Source organism: Rhipicephalus microplus, chromosome 5 (assembly GCF_043290135.1).
Source record: "Rhipicephalus microplus isolate Deutch F79 chromosome 5, USDA_Rmic, whole genome shotgun sequence".
Taxonomy (NCBI): Eukaryota; Metazoa; Arthropoda; class Arachnida; order Ixodida; family Ixodidae; genus Rhipicephalus; species Rhipicephalus microplus.
Window position 1 is genome coordinate 201,738,344 of NC_134704.1, and position 19,855 is coordinate 201,758,198.

General features: G+C 46.3%; 1 protein-coding gene across 10 annotated transcripts in view; it reads right to left on the reverse strand.

The window, feature by feature from the left end:
- The window catches only part of LOC119173563 (sphingomyelin phosphodiesterase), a 1,093,949-nt gene that overhangs the window by 902,516 nt on the left and 171,578 nt on the right, over positions 1-19,855 (reverse strand). The window contains exon 1 of one of the 10 annotated variants that reach the window (XM_075896395.1): positions 10,747-10,837. The exons of the other annotated variants lie outside the window; for them this stretch is intronic. Within the exon in view, the coding sequence (XP_075752510.1) occupies positions 10,747-10,830 (84 nt within the window). The 5' untranslated portion in view covers positions 10,831-10,837. Of the gene's footprint in view, positions 1-10,746; positions 10,838-19,855 lie in introns of those variants that run through there. 10 annotated transcript variants of the gene reach the window in all.

Genomic DNA, 19,855 nt, shown 5'->3' on the forward strand with positions numbered 1-19,855 from the left:
AAGGCTTAGTTTAAAGCACATCTTTTTTACACTTAGCTTACATCAGTGAAATAATTAGGTATGGGCCTTTTCATAAGCACTTGCTTGTTTATTATTGCAATATTTGTGCAATAACTGTGAAAACAAAAGGTGAGACAGCACAATTAACGCTGCTAAAAAATAATGAAGTTGACACATGCAAATTACAAAAAATACGTTTTGCACTTGAGCACTTGTCAGATGGAAAATTCAGTGAGTGCCAATACATTGGGGATTTTCTTGCCTAAATTATGGGTGGCAACCTGGCTAAAGTTTAGTTTTAGTATCAATAAATGGTACTTTCTGGGAAGCTTTCGGCGCATCTGCTTTCTCGCTCAAATTGAGTCCAATGCCTACATACTGCGGCTGCTTTGTCGCAAAAAAATAAACAAATGCCAAATATCACATGAACATTTACATTTTGTCCTGAAAAAATAAATAAAATGTAACATGTTAAATGTTCTTGCCGGACAATTCTAGATATGAGTTGAATAATTAATGCTGTCACAAGTTGAGCTGAAAAAAATGCTTGCGAATCCTTGGGGAATATTGTCGCAAAGACACAGGTACGCAGGTACAAAATAGGGCGTTTACTTTCGTAACCCAAGGGCCAGAAAACACGAACACCAGAGCACGCGCACACAGAACTACTTCGTTGTCCTCCTCAGAGGCTGGCTACTATAGTTGCCAGCCTACCTTGTGTCGATTCTCCCCTTTCAAGAGTGGCCGTCCCGGTCGATTGACTGAGATGCTAGAGCTCGTCATGAAAAAAATGATCACGTCAGCGAAAAAAAAATCCCACGCTATTGTGGATCATAAGAAAAAGTTCGAAGTGTTCATAACTCGCGTGCGTGATACGGTTTCATCCGTACTACTTGGACTAGCTCTGGGCGTGGACGCCTTCGGTTTAAACTGGTGTCGGAGATTTGGGAAACTACCTCGTAATTCACGTCACTGAGGCAGCGCACAACTTCGTAAGGGCCAAAGTAGCGTCGCAACAGCTTCTCCGAAAGTTCACGACGTCGAACTGGTGTCCACACTCATACATAGTCACCTGGTTGATAGTGGATGTTCCTTCGGCCTTGGTTATAACGGCGAGCGTCGATATCTTGCTGCGCGCGAATGCGGTTCCGTGCAAGCTGGCGGGCTCCCTCGGCTTTCTCGACGAAGTCGTCGACGCTGTCATTTTCGCTGGTGTCCTGGTCTACGGGGAGCATAGCGTCTAGCGGTGTTGTGACGCGACGGCCATAAACAAGCTCGAATGGTGTTAGGTTTGTGGTCTCATGCACAGCGGTGTTATAAGCAAACGTGACGTACGGCAAAATTTCATCCCACGTTTTGTGCTCTACATCAACATACATAGATAGCATGTCGGCCAGTGTTTTGTTTAATCTCTCCGTCAAGCCGTTCGTTTGGGGATGATAAGCTGTTGTTTTCCGATGGTCAGTGTGCGTCAGCTTGGTGACTTGTTGCCATAACTCTGCCGTAAATGCTGCTCCGCGATCGGTTATGAGAACAGCAGGTGCACCATGGCGCAAAACAATGTCGTGGACAAAGAATCTGGCGACTTCAACTGCAGTTCCCTTAGGCACAGCTTTGGTTTGTGCATAGCGAGTCAGATAGTCGGTTGCGACGATTATCCACTTATTTTCTGAGGGTGAAGTAGGGAAGGGACCAAGAAGATCCATTCCCACTTGCTGAAATGGTGCTCCAGGTGGATCTAAAGGTTAGAGGAAACCGGCGGGCTTTGCGGGTGGGGCTTTACGCCTCTGACAGTCACGGCAGGTGCGGACATAGCGCTGAACGGACGAATAAAGCTGTGGCCAGTAGTACTTCTATCGGATGCGCGCTAATGTCCTAGCAAAGCCTAAGTGACCGGCTGAAGAATCGTCGTGGCAGGCCTGCAAAACTTCCTCGCGCAGTGCCGTTGGAACGGCGAGGAGGAAATTTCCTGGCTGTTCTCAAGATTTCTCTTGTAGAGAACATTGCTTCGCAGGCAACACGTTGTTAAACCACGCGAGAGCCGGCGTGGGACGATAACGTCTTCTCCTTGAAGATGCTGGATGACAGGAAGTAGCTCAGTGTCCTCACGTTGAAGCTCAGCCATCCGCACCACATCGACGATGCCAAGAAACGGTAAATCTTGTTCAGTGTCAGATGACGTCGGGGAAATAGGAGCACGAGACAGGCAGTCAGCATCTGTATGCTTATGTCCTGATCGGTAGACTACTGTTATGTCGTACTCTTGAAGGCGGAGGCTCCAGCGGGCGAACCGGCCTTATGGATCCCATAGATTGGCAAGCCCACAGAGCAAATGGTGGTCACTGATTACTCGAAATGGCCGGCCGTATAGGTAGGGTCGAAATTGCTAATGGCCCAAACGACTACTAGGCACTCTTTTGCGTTCGGTGGTAGAGTAATTAGCCTCTGCTTTTGTGAGACTGCGGCTCGCGTAAGGGATTACACGCTCTGCGCCGTTCTGCCATTGAACTAGAATGGCTCCGATTCCTATGTTGCTGGCTTCTGTGTGGATCTCGGTGTCGGCAGTGTCGTCGAAATGTGCCAGCACTGGAGCTGTCTGCAGTCGATTGCGTAGCTCTACGAAGGCTTGTTGTTGTTCTTCCGTCCATACGAAAGGCACATCTGGCCATGTCAGTCTTGTAAGAGGTTCCGCAATTTTTGAAAATTCTTCGACAAAAGGGCGGTAGTACGCACAAAGTCCGAGGAATCGCGGAACAGCCTCTTTGTCTCCAGGACGAGGGAAATCGGCAACGGCAGCCAACTTCTCCGGATCTGGTCGAACACCCCGCGGGCTCACCACGTGGCCGAGAAACTTGAGTTCTTGATAGCCGAAGTAGCCCTTTTCGGGCTTGATGGTAAGGTTCGCTCTCCTTATTGCGGTGAGGACACTTTTTAGCCTTAAAAGATGCTCGTCAAACGTGCTTGAAAACACAACGACATCATCCAAATATACAAGACACGTATGCCACTTTAGTCCAGCTAGTACAGTGTCCATCATGCGTTGAAACGTGGCGGGAGCGAAACAGAGACCGAAAGGCAGCACTTTAAATTCGTAGAGCCCGTCAGGTGTCACGAACGCGGTTTTCTCACGGTCGCCCTCGTCAACTTCAATTTTTTCAGTACCCTGACGTGAGATCTAATGATGTAGAGAACTGGGCGTGGCGTAGACGGTCTAAGGCGTCATCAATCCGTGGCAGGGGGTAAATGTCGCGTTTTGTGACTTTGTTAAGCCGTCCATAGTCGATTCAGAAACGTAGTGTGTTGTCTTTTTTCTTTACTAAGACAACGGTGACGCCCACGGACGTGTCGAGGGTTGAATGACGTCATCGTACAGCATTTCTTGAACTCGACGCTCACATCTAGTGCTACTTCAGCTATGTGACTTGCTATATATATTTATTACGGCAATGGCACATGCAGCACAACACACCACCTTTTGATGTATTTTGACCTTTAGGCAAAAAATGTATTTTTACTTGAAATAAATTTAGCACTAAGTGACTAGCCTGACAACAAAGTACATGCTTATATCCTCAATTTTTATATCTAAAGAAAGTCGGTTTTCACTCACAAAGGCTTTAAACAACACTCGGCACAGGTGGCGCAGCAGTGAGTCAGAAGCTACAAATAACTTGCGATCACACTGTGAAGTTTATGGACAGGACGCAAATAGTCTAGTGCTTGCGCAGCCACGAGCAAACCCGCAGAATTTTCAATAGTACTTGTATAAAAGCACATGCACTGTATTGTTTGAAAGAGTCTTGATCGCCTACGCACTGTTTACCGCTATCAATGCAGAAAGTATATTGCTTTTAGTTTGACTTTCCACACTACAGGCGAAGGTTCGCTAAAATAAAATCTTTTGTCTCAATCCCGCCAACTACTGCAGTCTTCAACATGATGACTACAAGACAATATTAGTTTTTTGTCTGTCCAAGAAATGTTAACTTCTAAAAATCTTGAAAGTTGAAATTTCATTTTTTGGAAATGTGCAGTTGGACTACTGCAAAATTGTAAAATTTAGAACTAACAGCTCAATTTTTATTGTTAATGTATTAGGTGAACCGAAGCAGTACACAAATGCTACTGTTATTGAAGACTATGTTAGAAAGCATACTAATTCCTAAAGCAACTTGCATCCCTAGCTGCCTAGCATGGTGTAAAAGTGAAGGTTTCGAAACAAATGTCGAAATGAAGCAATGACGTGCTGCTCACTATGGCCGGCTTGTAGTCCCCCATTTCCTTCGATTGACAATAGGATGTAAAGAGCTCTTATAACTGAACAGCAGAAAACCTTGAACCTCATTATTGTTAAAGAAGAAGTGCACAGGTAATGCTTTAACAAGTGATGCGAATGAAACACAGTTCACTGTCTTCCATTCCAGTCATAACGCTCTTTAACCTACCCCCACTACTACTATGAACGGCCACAGACATCTTTGTACTATTACGTTCACATTCTTTGGAGTAGTCCTAGATGCTCATTTTAAGTGCCATCATTACATTTCACCTACAGGACAAAAGATAACTCATGGTACAAGAACATTAGTTATAGCACGACAATTCTACAACATTGCTGAAACTATGCTGCGCCTTTATCCACAGTCATATTACGTACTGCATCACGTCATGTTCATCTCATATCACGTTCATCTCATATCCTCCCACTTCAACGTCTCTAAAGTCAAGCCATTCACATCCTAACATTCAGTATTCTATTCACCAGCGTGTCCCCACTTTTTCAGCAACATAGTGTACTAACAGTTCGGAAATCACCCAAATATGAACTGCGAATTCTCGCATAAAAGTGTCTTAACGATTGCGTAAGTGCCAATGTCGTGCAAAAATTTCAATTGGTAAACACTAATCCCACCAGGTTCGCTTCTAACAGTACTTTCTACTATCACATACAAGCATAAATTTTTGCAGTTCAATACCACTATGCAATAAATACATGTCATTCAACACTTTTCATAAACTTCATCATCTTATTTCGCAATCATAACTAATCCGCATTTATGTTTCGATAATCTATTACACATAGAGCTCTTACTGTACTAGTTATTTTTGCATTTATTACTAATATAGGTTTGAGTTGTCTGGGTTATCGCTGTTTAAAGTGCCTTTTGTTGAAGATTCTGCTAGAGTTTACATTACAAGATTGCCTTCTCAATTCAAGTATTATGAACGTGCTCGAAATTAAAGTCTTTGCACAATGGAAAGTACAACCAGCAAAGTTCAAGTGGGTTCTAGCTTGCTTTCACCTCGGAATACAGACAGTACTGTGGTGTAACTGTGCTTGCAGATGATTTAACAGGACTGATTTCGCTTGTTTTATGATAATTAAAAGCGAAGACATATGGTACAATAAACTTCATATGCAATTTTTTTTATTCAATGCACAAATGAAGTTTCAATAGGAGCAGGTTTGCTCTGGTGATTCATGGGTTTGTTTTACATTTTCAAATGTTAGCAAAGGTTATGTTGCACAACATTTCCTTGTCGAGCAGAATGACAAAGTATGTGTACTAAACGGATTCAGAAAAAGTCCACAAAAACAGGTACTGTTCTCATCGCAGTACTTGTCCACACTGTGATGAGCAGCAGTAGCCGGCAGCATTCCAGCTCTGATCACTTATTCACAATGCTTCGCGGGCCAGCCTCTAAGCGGGAAAGGAAAGAACGAAATAGTTTTGCATTCCAACTTCAGCACTCTGCTGTCTAGCGACATCTTTACTTGTTTTTCAGGACAGTTGCTAGCGAAAAAGTTTGCACTTTTAGGTGCGTCAACATCGCAGAGCAAGTCACACGAATGGCATAACATCGAGTAAAAGAACCAACAGCTGACCAGCGGCTCAATCAAACACTGAGCTCAAGGAATGGAAGCATAGGGAGGTTTTCATTGTTCAACAATTATGTGACGTGATTTTGTACTTTATCTACTAGACTGCTCTACCATTCAAACTGAGTACAGAGGAATTACAATACTGAATAGGAGTGATACTCTAAAAGTGAGATGAAAGACGGCTAAGTAGTTGCTAACTTTGTGTGATTGGTTACCGTAGCTACACGTTTATTAAAGCGGAAGTGAATTGCACGACTACAGAAAAAGAAGCACTCGCCATCCTAAGGCACCCAGAAGCTTCAAAGAATGACTGTGGTGCAGTATTTATATTGGGGATACCACTTGCTGATGAGTATAACAGTAAATGCTGTCAAACTTTGAGAAGAAACTGAAGCTGTACAACTGACACAAGCAAGATTGATCGCAGTGCCACCCGCACTAATTCAAAAAATATTCAATTGCGATCATAACCGCTGTCATTTCAGTGGTCTTGATGGTATCCAGTGGACGTACATAAAGCTAACCAAGCAGTTTACATAATCCGGCATAGACACAACAAGTACGATATTATCACGAGTTCCAGATAAATAAGGTAATGTTCATGCAGCTGACTCAATATAAGTCCAAAGGTTAAAGTTTGCTAAATCTGTCTAAAGGTTAAAGCATGTAAAACGATGATAGCAGCAAAAGCAGAAACAGGGATGCCAACTGCCTAATTTCCAAAACTAAAAGATGTGTGACAAAAAGTCAGTATTAGTGCGAGACAGTGAACCAGATTTACAGAATCCTCAACCCAATAAATGCTAAATCAACAGGGCATTGTGCTCAGGTTTACTGCTTCATGTCATTTAGCAGTAAATGGGCTAGTGAAGCTTGCTAATTCAGACAAAAATCAGTAACTAGGCACGTGTCCAGACTTCCCAGAAAGATAAAAGAGCTGCTTTTAAATAACGTAATCCTCATGCACAGTTTTGAAGAGCATCTTTAAGGTGAACACCACTTTTTATGTATTTTTACATACTGCAGCCTCAACGAGGCCATTGCAGGAGTGGGAAAAAAACAAGAACAAATCAACATTCATGAACAGACTTTTCACTGCTCCTGAAAAGCGACATATTTACCACTCAACGTGACTTTGAGTTGAAGTCATGATCAGCCTGACAGAACAGAGAGCTAATGAGGGTGAAGCTAAGTACAGAAAGAGAGTGAAAAATTGGCAGATCCCACGTACAGTGGGAATCAAGGATATGCGAAACATGAATGAGAAACGTTGATATGTGACTTTAAAATCAGCACTACGTTAGAAGGTGGAGGTAAGTGATGCCGTAAATAGCTTCCTCGTCATCATTATCATGTTTGGATGTGTCATTTACCTTCATCTATTCACGTCACCTGATACTAAATTTAGTATATATGGAGCTAGCAAATCTGCCGCGAGCTCGCTATGAGCGTGGTATATTTTGATGTTCTTACCTGACACACGTTTCAGGATTACCAAGTTTCCATCAGTCATATATTTCTTCATCCATTGACGTCACGTAGCATTAAATTTGATATATGTGGAGCTAGCAAAACGCCCGCGAGCGCATCATGAAGGGCCCACTATACTCCAAGGTAGCGCTTACGCACGCGCACGCTGGGAACAACGACGCTACGTTAGCAAAACGCGAGCACTCTATATATAGCCTGACGCCAGGCGCTACCAGCGTCCGTCGGCGCGGCCCGACGGCAACCGGCGCGAAATGCGACATGCTGCACTTGGCGCCGATGCGTCACCAAGACAACACTGCGTCCCCTTTTTTCGTGACGGAGGGACGCCGGACGTGCTGAAACGCGCATGCGTCAAACCAACGCAGCGCGGCACGAGCCTGCGAGTATATGGCAGGACCAGTGCCTGGCGTGGCAACGCCTACGTGACGCTACGAAATAAACGCCGGCGAGCACGCGCACTGCGTTACGTCGAAGTGTATTGGCACCTTGACTGTGGCATGTAGTCATGTTCTCACATGGCAAGCATTTCCTGATTATTATGTTTGCACCTGTCACATACCTTCGTCATCTATTGCAGTCACGTCATACCAACTTTGGCAAATGTGAAGCTAGCGGAACAGCCGCGAGCGCGTCATCAATGTGGCATGCAGTTATGTTGTTACATGATGCGCATGTGGTGATTATGATGTTTGGATGTGTCATTTATCTATGTAGTTCGTTCGCGTCGCGTAATACCAAGTTTGGTACATGGGAAGCTAGCAAAACGGCCGCAAGTGCATCATGAGCGTGGCATGTAGTCATGTTGTTACATGACACGCATCTCATCTTTATATTGTTTGCACCAGTATCATACATTCGTCTTCCATTCACGTCCCGTAAAACCAAATTTGGTATAAGAGAAGCTAGTGAAACGACCGCCAACACATCATAACCATGGCATGTAGTCATGTTGTTACATGACACGCATCTAATGATTATCATGTTTGCACCAGTCACATACCTTCGTCATCCATTGACGTACTGTAATACCAAATTCGGTATATGTCACGCTAGCGAAACGGCCGCGAGCACGTCATGAGCGTGGCATGTAGTCATGTTGTTACATGACTACGCATGTCATGGTTTTCATCTTTCGGTCTGTCGCTTGTGTTCGCCATGCAATCATGCCATATAATACCAGTTTTGCAACATGCCACGTGAACGAAACCCCCGCAAGATCAGCAGGAACATGAAATGATAATCATGACATTCATGACATCAATTACTTGATTTTCGAGTTATGACTAGTAAGATATTCTAGTCACACAGTCATGTTATGCCATACCCAGCTTGGTATTGATACCATTATCGAAACAGCCAGGAGAGCTAGAAGTCTTAGGCGGCTAGATAGATAGATACGCCTAAAGTCGCCGAAGTTCGCTAAGAAATGCTTTGCATTTGAAAGGAACTTCGACAAAAAACAGAATACAGCTTTACCAAAAATTGAGGTTCGAAAGTTGGTGCTAGTGATAAAAGAATTGTGAAACTCTGCAGCGAGCGACAGAGGGACATTCTCTGTTTTCTTTTTTTTAGAATGGCAAGCCAGCATGGACATTTAAAGACTGTCCGGTACGTTGGTTTCAATGGCGTCATCTAATTGGCCTGACTCCACAGCCAACATAATAGAGGGGTAGGGCACTACTTTTTAAAGGCGAGTTTACTCGGTCATGCGAATCATATGAATACAAAGGTGACTGTGAGCAAGTGAGAAGCAAATAAAATCATGATAAGATATAATAATTATTATAATAAAATCAGGTTTCCCGTGGCACGTCAGGCAATCCTTGGGGCTTCATGGTGCAATCTGGCTAGTTGTGATGACATCAGGTACCAAAATGGCCACTCGGCGTCACAAAATCTATCAAAATGACTGCTTGTCGGTTGCCAATGGAGCCACAGTGTCTAGTACCCGAGCAAGTTTTACCATTTCTCGCCCATGCACATTACCAGAAGCTCATAATAAGTTTTGATTGATACGAGGGGTTTAACGTCCCAAAACCACTATATGATATTAAGAGACACCGCTATAGACCGCTCCGGAAATTTTGACCACCTGGGGTTCTTTAACATGCACCCAAATCTGAGCACTCGGGCCTACAGATTTTCCGCTTCCATCGGAAATGCAGCCGCCACAGCCGGGATTCCATTCCGCGACTTGTGGATCAGCAGTCGAGTACCTTAGCCACTAGACCAACGCGGCGGGGCAGAAGCTAATATTGTGTTAGGATGTTACGGTTCTGTAGAAATGCAAAATACTTTTTAAAAGCAAAGTGTAATTACGTTTGCAGTGTACTAGCACTTTGCAGTGCATTTTCCAGTTGTATGCATGCTCTGCGAGCCACTTGGAGTTCATCTTCGATTGCTGAGCCGACACAGACAGCACGCACTATCATTACTACTCGCCACTCACCTACAGTGAAGTTTCTCAAGAGTGATATCGCAAAATGAGAATCTTCTACGATCAAGGTTTCTGCAGTACCTCCATGGGTCCTGCCTAAACTACCTGCCTAAACTACCTGTTTGTCTTACGATACGTGGAATTACGAAGAAGTCATTCGTTTGTTTTGTTGGCCTACCCTACATCACACCTATACAACGTATGGTGATTCTCTGCGCGTGTACACCGACGTGTCCACCACTATAAACACCTCCGCCTCAGCCTTTATCATCTCAGATATGGATATCGCTCGACGATTCAAAGTGGAACATAAAGCCCCATCAACGGTGGCAGTGCTTGTCGCTATACAGGAGGCAATAGTATCTATTTCCCGAGAGCAACCACCAGCCTGGACGATGCTCTGTGATGCCAAACCCGCTTTGCAAATCATTTATTTCATCATGAGGCAAAGTTTGTATTACATGTTGGCAATAAATATCGCAGAACTTTATTCAAGTTGCTTTAACAAATTGCCATCCTCTAACTTTCCAGTGGATTTCCGCAGATTACAGAGTACTGGTAAACGAAAAGGCAGACGCTGAAGCTAAAAGTGCCCTAATTAAGCAGTGCCCCTGAAGTACGCATTGTGTTTTCACGAGCTGACATGAACACCCTGCTTCGCTGTGTGATGCGCCGCTACACACTTCAGCACTGGACCAAACCGGATCGGCTCAAACCAAACAGAGTAGCATTGTACAATTTTGTTAGTTAGACCTTTGGTTATGATCGTGGTATTAATGACAGCATAATCCGCATAAATCACACATTACCTGTCAACCTGAGGTGTAATAATGTTATTCTTTTGCATGAAGCCAGAACTAGCAGTTTTGTCATTGGCTCATGTGATGTCTCATTAAGGTGCTGCAAACAGATTATAAACTGTTCATGAACTCACCATTCGCAACCCTACAGCTAGTGTAGCATTCCTTGTGACGTACACTCGGCCCACTATCAGGATTGCTTTGCCTTGCGTGAACATGCATTGTCTGTAAAAAGGAAGGCCGAGAGGGGTGCATTTTTAACGCTACACGCAACTTAGCTGCAACAGGTGATTCATTCACTGGACACTTCTAATTATTGATATGTAAAGAATGCAAGCCAAAACTACTAGCAATTTTGGATTGCAGCTTTGATGTCTTTTTCCCGCTAACTGCAGTGATTTGCAACATAATGTTACCCTGGGCACTCGATCGTAAAGATTCACACATGCCTTCACCAAAATACCTAACAACTCTGCAGTGAAGCCTCAGTAAACACGTGCGTACTTTATTATTTTTATAGCTTTCGACAAGCACTTGAAGCTGTGGGTTTTCGTTTAGTTTTTTATTGTTGTTTAATTTATTCAACTGAAGCCTATCGCACTAAAGGCACTGTGCAGCAGCAGCATTGGTGGTGCTCTTGCTGGGTAGCCTAGTAACCCTAACTGCGCCTGCCTGAGCATCATTTGCGAACTTGACGGCACGGAATGTCTCGTAAACAAGCCTTTTATCGCTTGGTTCGGACATGCAAAAAAAAACTTACCAAGACCAGCATCTCAACGTCTTCTTAATCTTCACTCGATACGACTGTCCATTTCTTGGCGACTGCTGCAGTTTTAGAAAAAGTACCAACACTGCCAGCGGCAGCGAAGTGAACGTCAATAGAAGCATGCTCAGAGTGTTTTTTGGCACACTTGAAGTTTCTACGCGTGCTTCCGAAGGATCAGAAAGCGTTTTTCACGATTAGATCACCAAAGCCTACACAGCATGCCTAATTAGTCTTGTCTGGCAGCTGCCTGCAGCATCGTGAAAAGCACAGCCAAGCTTGCTGACGACAATACGCACAAACCAATGAGTGCGCAGCTTCTGAGAGCCTTGTAAAGGCGCCTGGCACAGTTCATTGTGGGGAGAGGGGGTTTATCCACTCGCCCTCGTAAACGTGCCGCCCGGCTCGCCTCCCTCTTGCTGGCACCCATTGCGCATGCGCGAGCCACCGTAGCACGCTCAACATTGCGAGGAGGAGTCCTCTACTCTTCTTCACTTGCGGATTCAGAAAACGTGATCTAACCACCTCTCCTGAGTATATTTCCTCCTCCGTGGCTGACGGCAACGAAAAATATGGACAGCGAGGCTCTATATACGACTCACGCGGCGCGAAAGCAGGCTTGAGCAATCGGCCGCATGGCCAAGCTCTTAACGTGACTAGGATCTACTAAACAAATCAGCCAGTGCTTCCTTTCTCGCACAGTAAATTGAATAAAGACCATTGGTACTTCTTAAAAGTAGTTGATATAAATGTCATCCAATTTTTGTTCGTTTATTGTTTGTTAACACGCTTGTTTAAATTTTTAGTGCTAAAACTTGAGAGCTTTAAACGTCTAAATTTACGGCTTTATCTTAGGTTTTGTAAAGGCGACGTTCAGAACGTTCCCTTATGTCAGCGCTTTGTAGGTTATAGTTTTTCTGCCCAGCTTTTTCTCTAGAGTCAGTATATTAACTCTATGACTCCCTTCTCGCCAGCTGGAAGAGACATCACGTGACCTCGGGCATTCTGTGATAGGACACGCTGGCTCGAGGGCAGTCATGTATTCCATTTAAATGATCAATGAAGCTGTTACTTTACCATCATTGGTCGTGTTCGTCATGCGCATCAACCCCTGACATCAAGCACGTAAACAAACAGCGTTGGTGGTAAAGGCCTCACCCGAGCTTGTGCTTGCTTGAACTTTGACCTCTTGTCATTCTTGGTGATTCCAGTAAGTTTATACGTGAATAAACCTTATGAAATTTGGTGGCTGTACCTGCTTTCCACGTACGATCCCAGAAAGGCGTTCCCGTAAGGTTCCCCAAGCTACTGGCATCAACATGGCCTTGAAGAGTAGAGCTGCGAAATTTCCGAAAACTCAAAGCAATCGGGAAACCAGTGCTTTTTTGTTTTATTTTGAAATTCAGGAAAAAAATAGAACAACAACGATGTTTATTTTGCATATGGCAATAACTTAATGCCAAATTCCAAAAGCAGTTACTTTCGTTAAGTAAGAGAAGCAAGGTCTTTTCTGTCTTTTGACAAACGAATACAGAATACAGAAGCCTACGTACACTTTAGGTGCCACGTTCCACGAGCCACGGGCGCTTGTCATCTTTTTCTCTAGCCAGCTGGCCGCCACTTGGGTTGCGTTGCAAGCGACTGGCGCTGCATTACTGCCACCGAGCTCCACGGCCATGTTCCAGTCAGCGCAAGCCTGGTAGCCCCATTTCTACCCACAACTGCCATCATTTAGGACCTCTTGCCAAGAGTCGCAGTTCGAGCAGTTTGCAGTGGCTTTGAATCACAACGAAATCTCGATCTAAGAATTCAAGTACGAGGTATTAGAATATTGTCGTCCACATGACCTCAAACGCTGCCTCACATACTTCTCTTGGTGCCCTCGCGCGCGATCATCTGCGAGATGCCGTGCTCAAGTTTTACGGCATCAAACATCTTTTTGCTAAGGGCGACACCATGGCACCTAGCTCATCACCTTCCTGGACGCCTCCCGCGCTATGACCGCTTGAGACCATTGTTCTGCCAGCTACCGGCTACTCAGGTGATGAAGACTACCCTCCCGCTTGGATTAAGCCGCTGACCGAGAGACCCACGACCCCGGAGTTCATGGATCTTGCCTCCGATGTGCCGGTTCTGTCAACAAAGCCATGGTCACTTCTCTCCATCGCAGATTCGACACCGTCCACTGCGCCATGCACCATCGGATTCGCTGCAGAGACCTGGTTGGCTGCAGTGTCTGTACCGGGTGATTTGACGAACTCAGCCGGGCCGGCTGACCTGTCTCCACGCCTGTCCCGGCACCTGTGGAGGCCTGCGACCCCGCTCACACTATGGACCCAGAGCGCGCTGTGACGCTGCACTCCATCACAATCCCCGTCACACCAGTACCTGCTGCTCGAACCCTCGTTAAATGCCAGCCGAAATATGACCTATCTAATGCCGCAGATTGCAGCAAGAATTTTACAAGCGTGCCTGCGAGGATTTTCTCTCACTTTTCTGAAGAGCCACGTCTCACGCCCTGGTGCCAACCTACAAGTATGATATCGACTGCTTTCTTGGATACCCATCCTATACGCATCCGTCGTCTTGTCACCATCTGATGGTGGGCTTCCTCAGTTCTATGCACAGCGCATGACTCGTGGTTTGCCCAAGATGTGCATCACGTTGTCCACAAACGCACTGTTGTCGGTACTCAAGAAGCTGCTACACGCTAATCTTAGAGTGGCGTAGGTCATGTCGTCCACACAACTTCCACCGCCAGCGTTTCCAACGCTCCTCTTTGCCTTGCTCATTGCTCCTAACGACGCGCAATCATCGTGGTCCTCACCCGCTGCGTGGTTCCCAGTGCCACCCACCCGAACTGTCAGACTCCTCCATATGCCTTCCACCATACCAACAGTCGGACTTCACAGTCGACAGTTTAGGAACTGCCGCTCATGTACATAGTGTCCATTCCTCTTGATTTTTTAGTTGTATATAATCGAAATCGCGCCAAGCGCTAACAGAGGAGCTGATGTAGCGTCACGCCAGTCTTGGCCAGCTGCCGCACTGAAGAAGACAGCTGCGTGGCTCGTGATGTGTGAGCTACGAGGGCGAGTGGATAGCTCCTGGTCTGGTTGCTGGTCTGGCCTAGCTCCTGGTCTGGCTGGACGCTCCCAGCTGCGACCTCCCCTATGCCCCTTTCCGAAATAAAAGCTTCGACCATGGCCCAGCATCATAAGCTGCCATCTCGTCTCGCGTTTCTCAACAATGGTATTGAAGATGGCACCTTTCAAACTCTGCTCGCGAGAAATCCCCCCGCCATCACTTCATTTTGCTTACTTTCGACGAGTTACGCAGGCAGCACACGATTGCTCATCAAGCCCTCACGACTCAAGGCACGCTCTCAAGGTTGCAGCTAGCTGCCCGTCTGGCCGATTAGCAGCAGCGGCTTTTGACAGTAATACACTTCATCCGCAAAACGATTGCGCACCAGCTGTCTCTACTGCTGCTTACGCATGAACCTGCGCGTGCTTTGGCCGCAGACCTTGGAGACGCCATTGGAACCCAAGTTGCTTAGGTGCTCCCCCTCATGCTTCAACAACCACCCGTCACTGCACCGCTCCTGTACGCCATCATCGCTGCTCGACCCACGTAGGAGCCTGTGTCTTACGCTCGCTCTACCACGCCACCCCATGCCTCGTTCCCAACCGTGAACGCTGCATCATATCCTTTTGCCAGATGTGCGGCTTCGTTTTACCATCGCCCAGACGCGTACAGGATTCCGGACAATAGACCCATTTATTTGCTGTGGTATCGCTGGACACGTTGCCAGCCACCGCTGCCAAGATCCTTCTTCCTTTGACGCCGTTGGCAGGCCTGCTTCTTGTTCGTCGAGACTGCCACTCGTCGTCAAGGCCACCGCTACGTGAACCAACAGTTACCGTCTCCTCGAAGACGCTCTCCGTCAACCATGCGTCACCAACCTATAACAAAAAAAGAAACTGACCGCTACAGTTCCGGAGGCAAGAAGTGCATGCGAGTCAAACGGCCGAAGGCATTATCGACGTCAATGATGAGGGGAGTGCCAAACAAGCGTTTATCGGCACAGGGGCTGCCATTTCTGAAATCTGTGAAGCCCTATGCCACAAGGTAAAGAACATGACCACGTCATTCTCGAGCCCAATACTCCTCACGTTCAAACCACATTCCATAAGACCTTCAGCTGTGTACAATGCGTATGTCGTTATTGAAGGTGAATAATACGTTATTGAGTTTTTCGTGCTGCTGATTGATTGATATGTGGGGTTTAATGTCCCAAAACCACCATTTGATTATAAGACACGCCGTAGTGGAGGGCTCCGGAAATTTCGACCACCTGGGGTTTTTTAACGTGCACCCAGATCTGAGCACGCGGACCTACAACATTTCCGCCTCCATCGGAAATGCAGCCGCCGCAGCCGGGATTCGAACCCGTGACTTGCGGGTCAGCAGCCGAGTACCTTAGCCACCAGACCACCGCGGCGGGGCTTTTTCGTGCTGCCATCATGCTTTCACGACTTTACTCTCGGATGGGACTTCCGTGATAATGTCATCATAGATTGCTCAGGCACTAAAGCCACTTTTACGCTGCTGAAAACTTCTCTTTTTGTGGATACACTTTGCAAACCTTGCAAACTTGTCCCTGCTGCAGACAAAGACATCGTGGCAAAAACACCGAATCTTGCAGCCGTGACGTGTACGGCCGCTCCAGATGGAACTGTTCTGTTCACACCATCAGAAGTATTTTGTTGCCGCCACAGCCTGTGACGGCGCTTTGCCTTATTAAACACTGAATCACACTGAATCGGGAGCCACAGCATGGTACTTGTAAGCTCACTCACTTCCTCAGTTTCTTTATTTCATAGAGAATGTTTGCGCAACGTACAAGACGTTCACCTCCTGTGCTATCTGGAGTACGCTGAAAACCAAGATCACCTCCAGCTGAATGTCAAGACATCCCCTCTAGCCATACCTCCCACTCCAGACTCCTCTTTCCCTTTTGTTCTTGCTTAGCTATCTACAGCACAACAATGCAAACAGTATGTCTTTCTCCGTTAGTTACGCTCTTCCTGCGACTACAATCAGCCATCTTTGAGTCGCACAGCGAACCTTACATAACACACCCAAAGCGGTTCTCATGCTCCTTTACGCCAACGCCCATATCGAGTTTCGTGGGTAGGGTGGCGTATTATTCACGAACAAATAGATAATAGGCTCACACCTAGTGCCGTGCAGCCATTTCTCAGTCCCTGGTCTCCCCCTGTTCTGCTTGTGCACAAAAAAGAAGGGCCTTTGAGTTCATCAATATCAGCCTTACTACGCCCACTACCGGACAAATGTCTCTCTTAGATTCCGCCAGTCAACTCGGTCCACTGCTTGCTGCTGCCTTTATACACCCGCAATCTCTCAAATGTATTCGCCCCCCCCCCTAACTTTCTGCTTCCCCTTCACCCGCTTGCTTTTTCTTAGAATCCAGTCTGCGATCATCATTGACGAGTGGTTACCTCAGCTTTGCGCTATGTGCCCTACCCAGCATCATTTTTCTTCATTTCGGCTGTGATGTTCTGAACACTCGTTTGTTCTCTGATACTCCCTGCTCTATTCTTGTCTCTTGAGATCGCACCTATCATTTTTTCTATTGCTTGCAGCCTCGTTCTTAACTTAGTGTGAACGAGTTTTTGTAATCCTCCAGGTTTCTGCTTCGTAGGTAAGTATTGGTAAGTGCACCTGTTCTGGGGTATATTGAATGGAGCTGTCTTAGAAGTACTAGAATCAACCGAGGAAGTAAAAGAGGCTTTATTCACAGATATGAGGCCATTCAGAACCTGCTAACACTAGGAGAACCTCGTTTCGCAGTTGTTTTTATTTCATCCTCTTCCTCTGGTGCTCCGCCAGTTGATTGATTTGTGGGGTTTAACGTCCCAAAACCACCATATGATTATGAGAGACGCCGTAGTGGAGGGCTCCGGAAATTTTGACCACCTGGGGTTCTTTTACGTGCACCCAAATCTGAGCACACGGGCCTACAACATTTCCGCCTCCATCGAAAATGCAGCTGCCGCAGCCGGGATTTGAACCCGCGACCTGCGGGTCAGCAGCCGAGTACCTTAGCCACTAGACCACTGCGGTGGGGTGGTGCTCCGCCAGTGCTCGCGACAGAATTAATATTGCCGGCAACGCAATGAAGTCAATCGCGGAACTTCAGTGGGTATAGCTTTTGTATGGGCCTTGTCACAATGAGGCACTGCTGTTTTAACTTGCAAGGGCAAACGTGTCTATCTGAACCTTTCAAAACATGAATGATTCTTGCAATTTTAAAAAGTTGCCTAGGCAAAATTCTGAATGCACATTAACTCCGTCACCTTCTTTTAAGTTCGCCCCGCCGCGGTGGTCTAGTGGCTAAGGTACTCGGCTGCTGACCCGCAGGGCGCGGGTTTGAATCCCGGCTGCAACGGCTGTATTTCCGATGGAGGCGGAAATGTTGTAGGCCCGTGTGCTCAGATTTGGGTGCACGTTAAAGAACCCCAGGTGGTCTAAATTTCTGGAGCCCTCCACTATGGCGTCTCTCATAATCATAGAGTGGTTTTGGGACGTTAAATCCCACATATCAATCAATCTTTTAAGTTCGTGACTCATTGATTGCGTCCGGAATGTGCGGATCCAAGCTGCAGCAGATATTATTTCCGCATCGTTTCCGAAAATTCTCAGTTAGAAGTCTTCTGTAGGCAGGCGGCGAATGGTATCCGATTGGATCGAGCTGGCGTCCACTTCAACCGCATTATGCGGCATCGCAGTAAGATTGATTGATTTGTAGGGTTTAACGTCCCAAAACCACCATATGATTATGAGAGACGCCGTAGTGGAGGGCTCCGGAAATTTTGACCACCTGGGTTTCTTTAACTTGCACCCAAATCTGAGCACACGGGCCTACAACATTTCCGCCTCCATCAGAAATGCAGCCGCCGCAGTCGGGATTCGAACCCGCGACCTTCGGGTCAGCAGCCGAGTACCTTAGCCACTAGACCACCGCGGCGGGGTGGCATCGCAGTAAGTCGACATCCAAGCAGTAGGTCGGCGGAAGTTAACGTGCGTGGTTCCATTGATTCTGTCTCGACACCGCCTAACGGCCTACAGTAGATTACTGCTTCGACCTCTGTCAGGACAGTCGTTAGTTTTCGTAGTTGAGGCAGTATTTGCCAAGTATCTTACGCAACGAAGTCTTTACCGAACTAATCAGCCGCTCGTACCATCCACACCACCATGGTGCATTGCGCACGATAAACTTCCAGAGAATACCGGCGGTGGTGAGATGATTCGTGAGGTCCTCTTCTTTGAGCACGTTGTATAGGCGTTTTAAATCCGCTGGTATTATTTTAGAGGTTCTCGCGTTATCTGAATAGATAAACCGGGGCAATCTCCGGCTGACAAACCGTTGCAAGCACATGATGAATGTTTCAGCTGTCATGCTGGAGACGAGCTTTAGGTTAAGGGCTCGCAAAACAGCACAGGTGAATAGGGCCACGTAATACTGCGTCGCCTTTTTACGTACGTTCTAAGAGTGGGCCACTGAAATCTATAGAAAGAATGACCTCAAAAGGGTTCGTTGGCTCTATACGGTAACTCAGCAAAAACACTGTCGGGGCACTTCCTGGTCTGACGGTGTATTGTTTGCACACGTTGCAGTTACGTATAACATTTTTCACCAAAATACATGTGCGAAAAGTTCAGTAGCACTTTTGGAGCTAAATAAGCGTCTCTCGTACACAACCGTTTATGACTTGCCGATGTTCCCTGATGACAACCAGAGTGGATTAACGATGCTTTGCTGGGAGAAGTATTGGATGTTTGACTCCTGAAGGTGAATTCAGGAGCGACAAACGGCCACTGACTCTGAGAAAGCCGCCAGCGTCTGTAAATGGGTTAAGGTCGACAATTCCGGACGTGAGTTTGACTGCGCGCCCACATGCTAGGCAGCCCAATTCCGAAATAAATTCTTGATTTTGGCCGTGCTTAGCCCAGTAGCGCTCAGCCCGAAGAACATTCGTCGCTTTCAGGTGCATTGTTTCTTCTGTTTTGAGTCGGCAGTGGTCTGTAAATCGAAACATCCAAGTTGTGATTCGCATTAGGCGCTGAAGCTTGCTAAAATGATCAATGTGTCGAACATGACAATGTGACAGCAGCTGAGACTAACTGTCTCAGCTGCTGTCGCTACTTGAAGTGTTACTACTTCGCTTCTGGTAGCTTCACCAATGTCAGGCGAACTTATAAGTTGATGAGGCCACTTTCCCGTTGAGCCATGTAGCCAGCCAGAACCATGCCACTACACTGAGTTGGACCTAACTTTGTCCAATGTCACCCTTCTCGTGAGTAGATTGATTCTTCGTGAGTAGGTCGACTCTTCAATCCTGGGCAATATGACCACTGGGATGGTTCAGTTTGGAATTTGATGTTAGTGATGT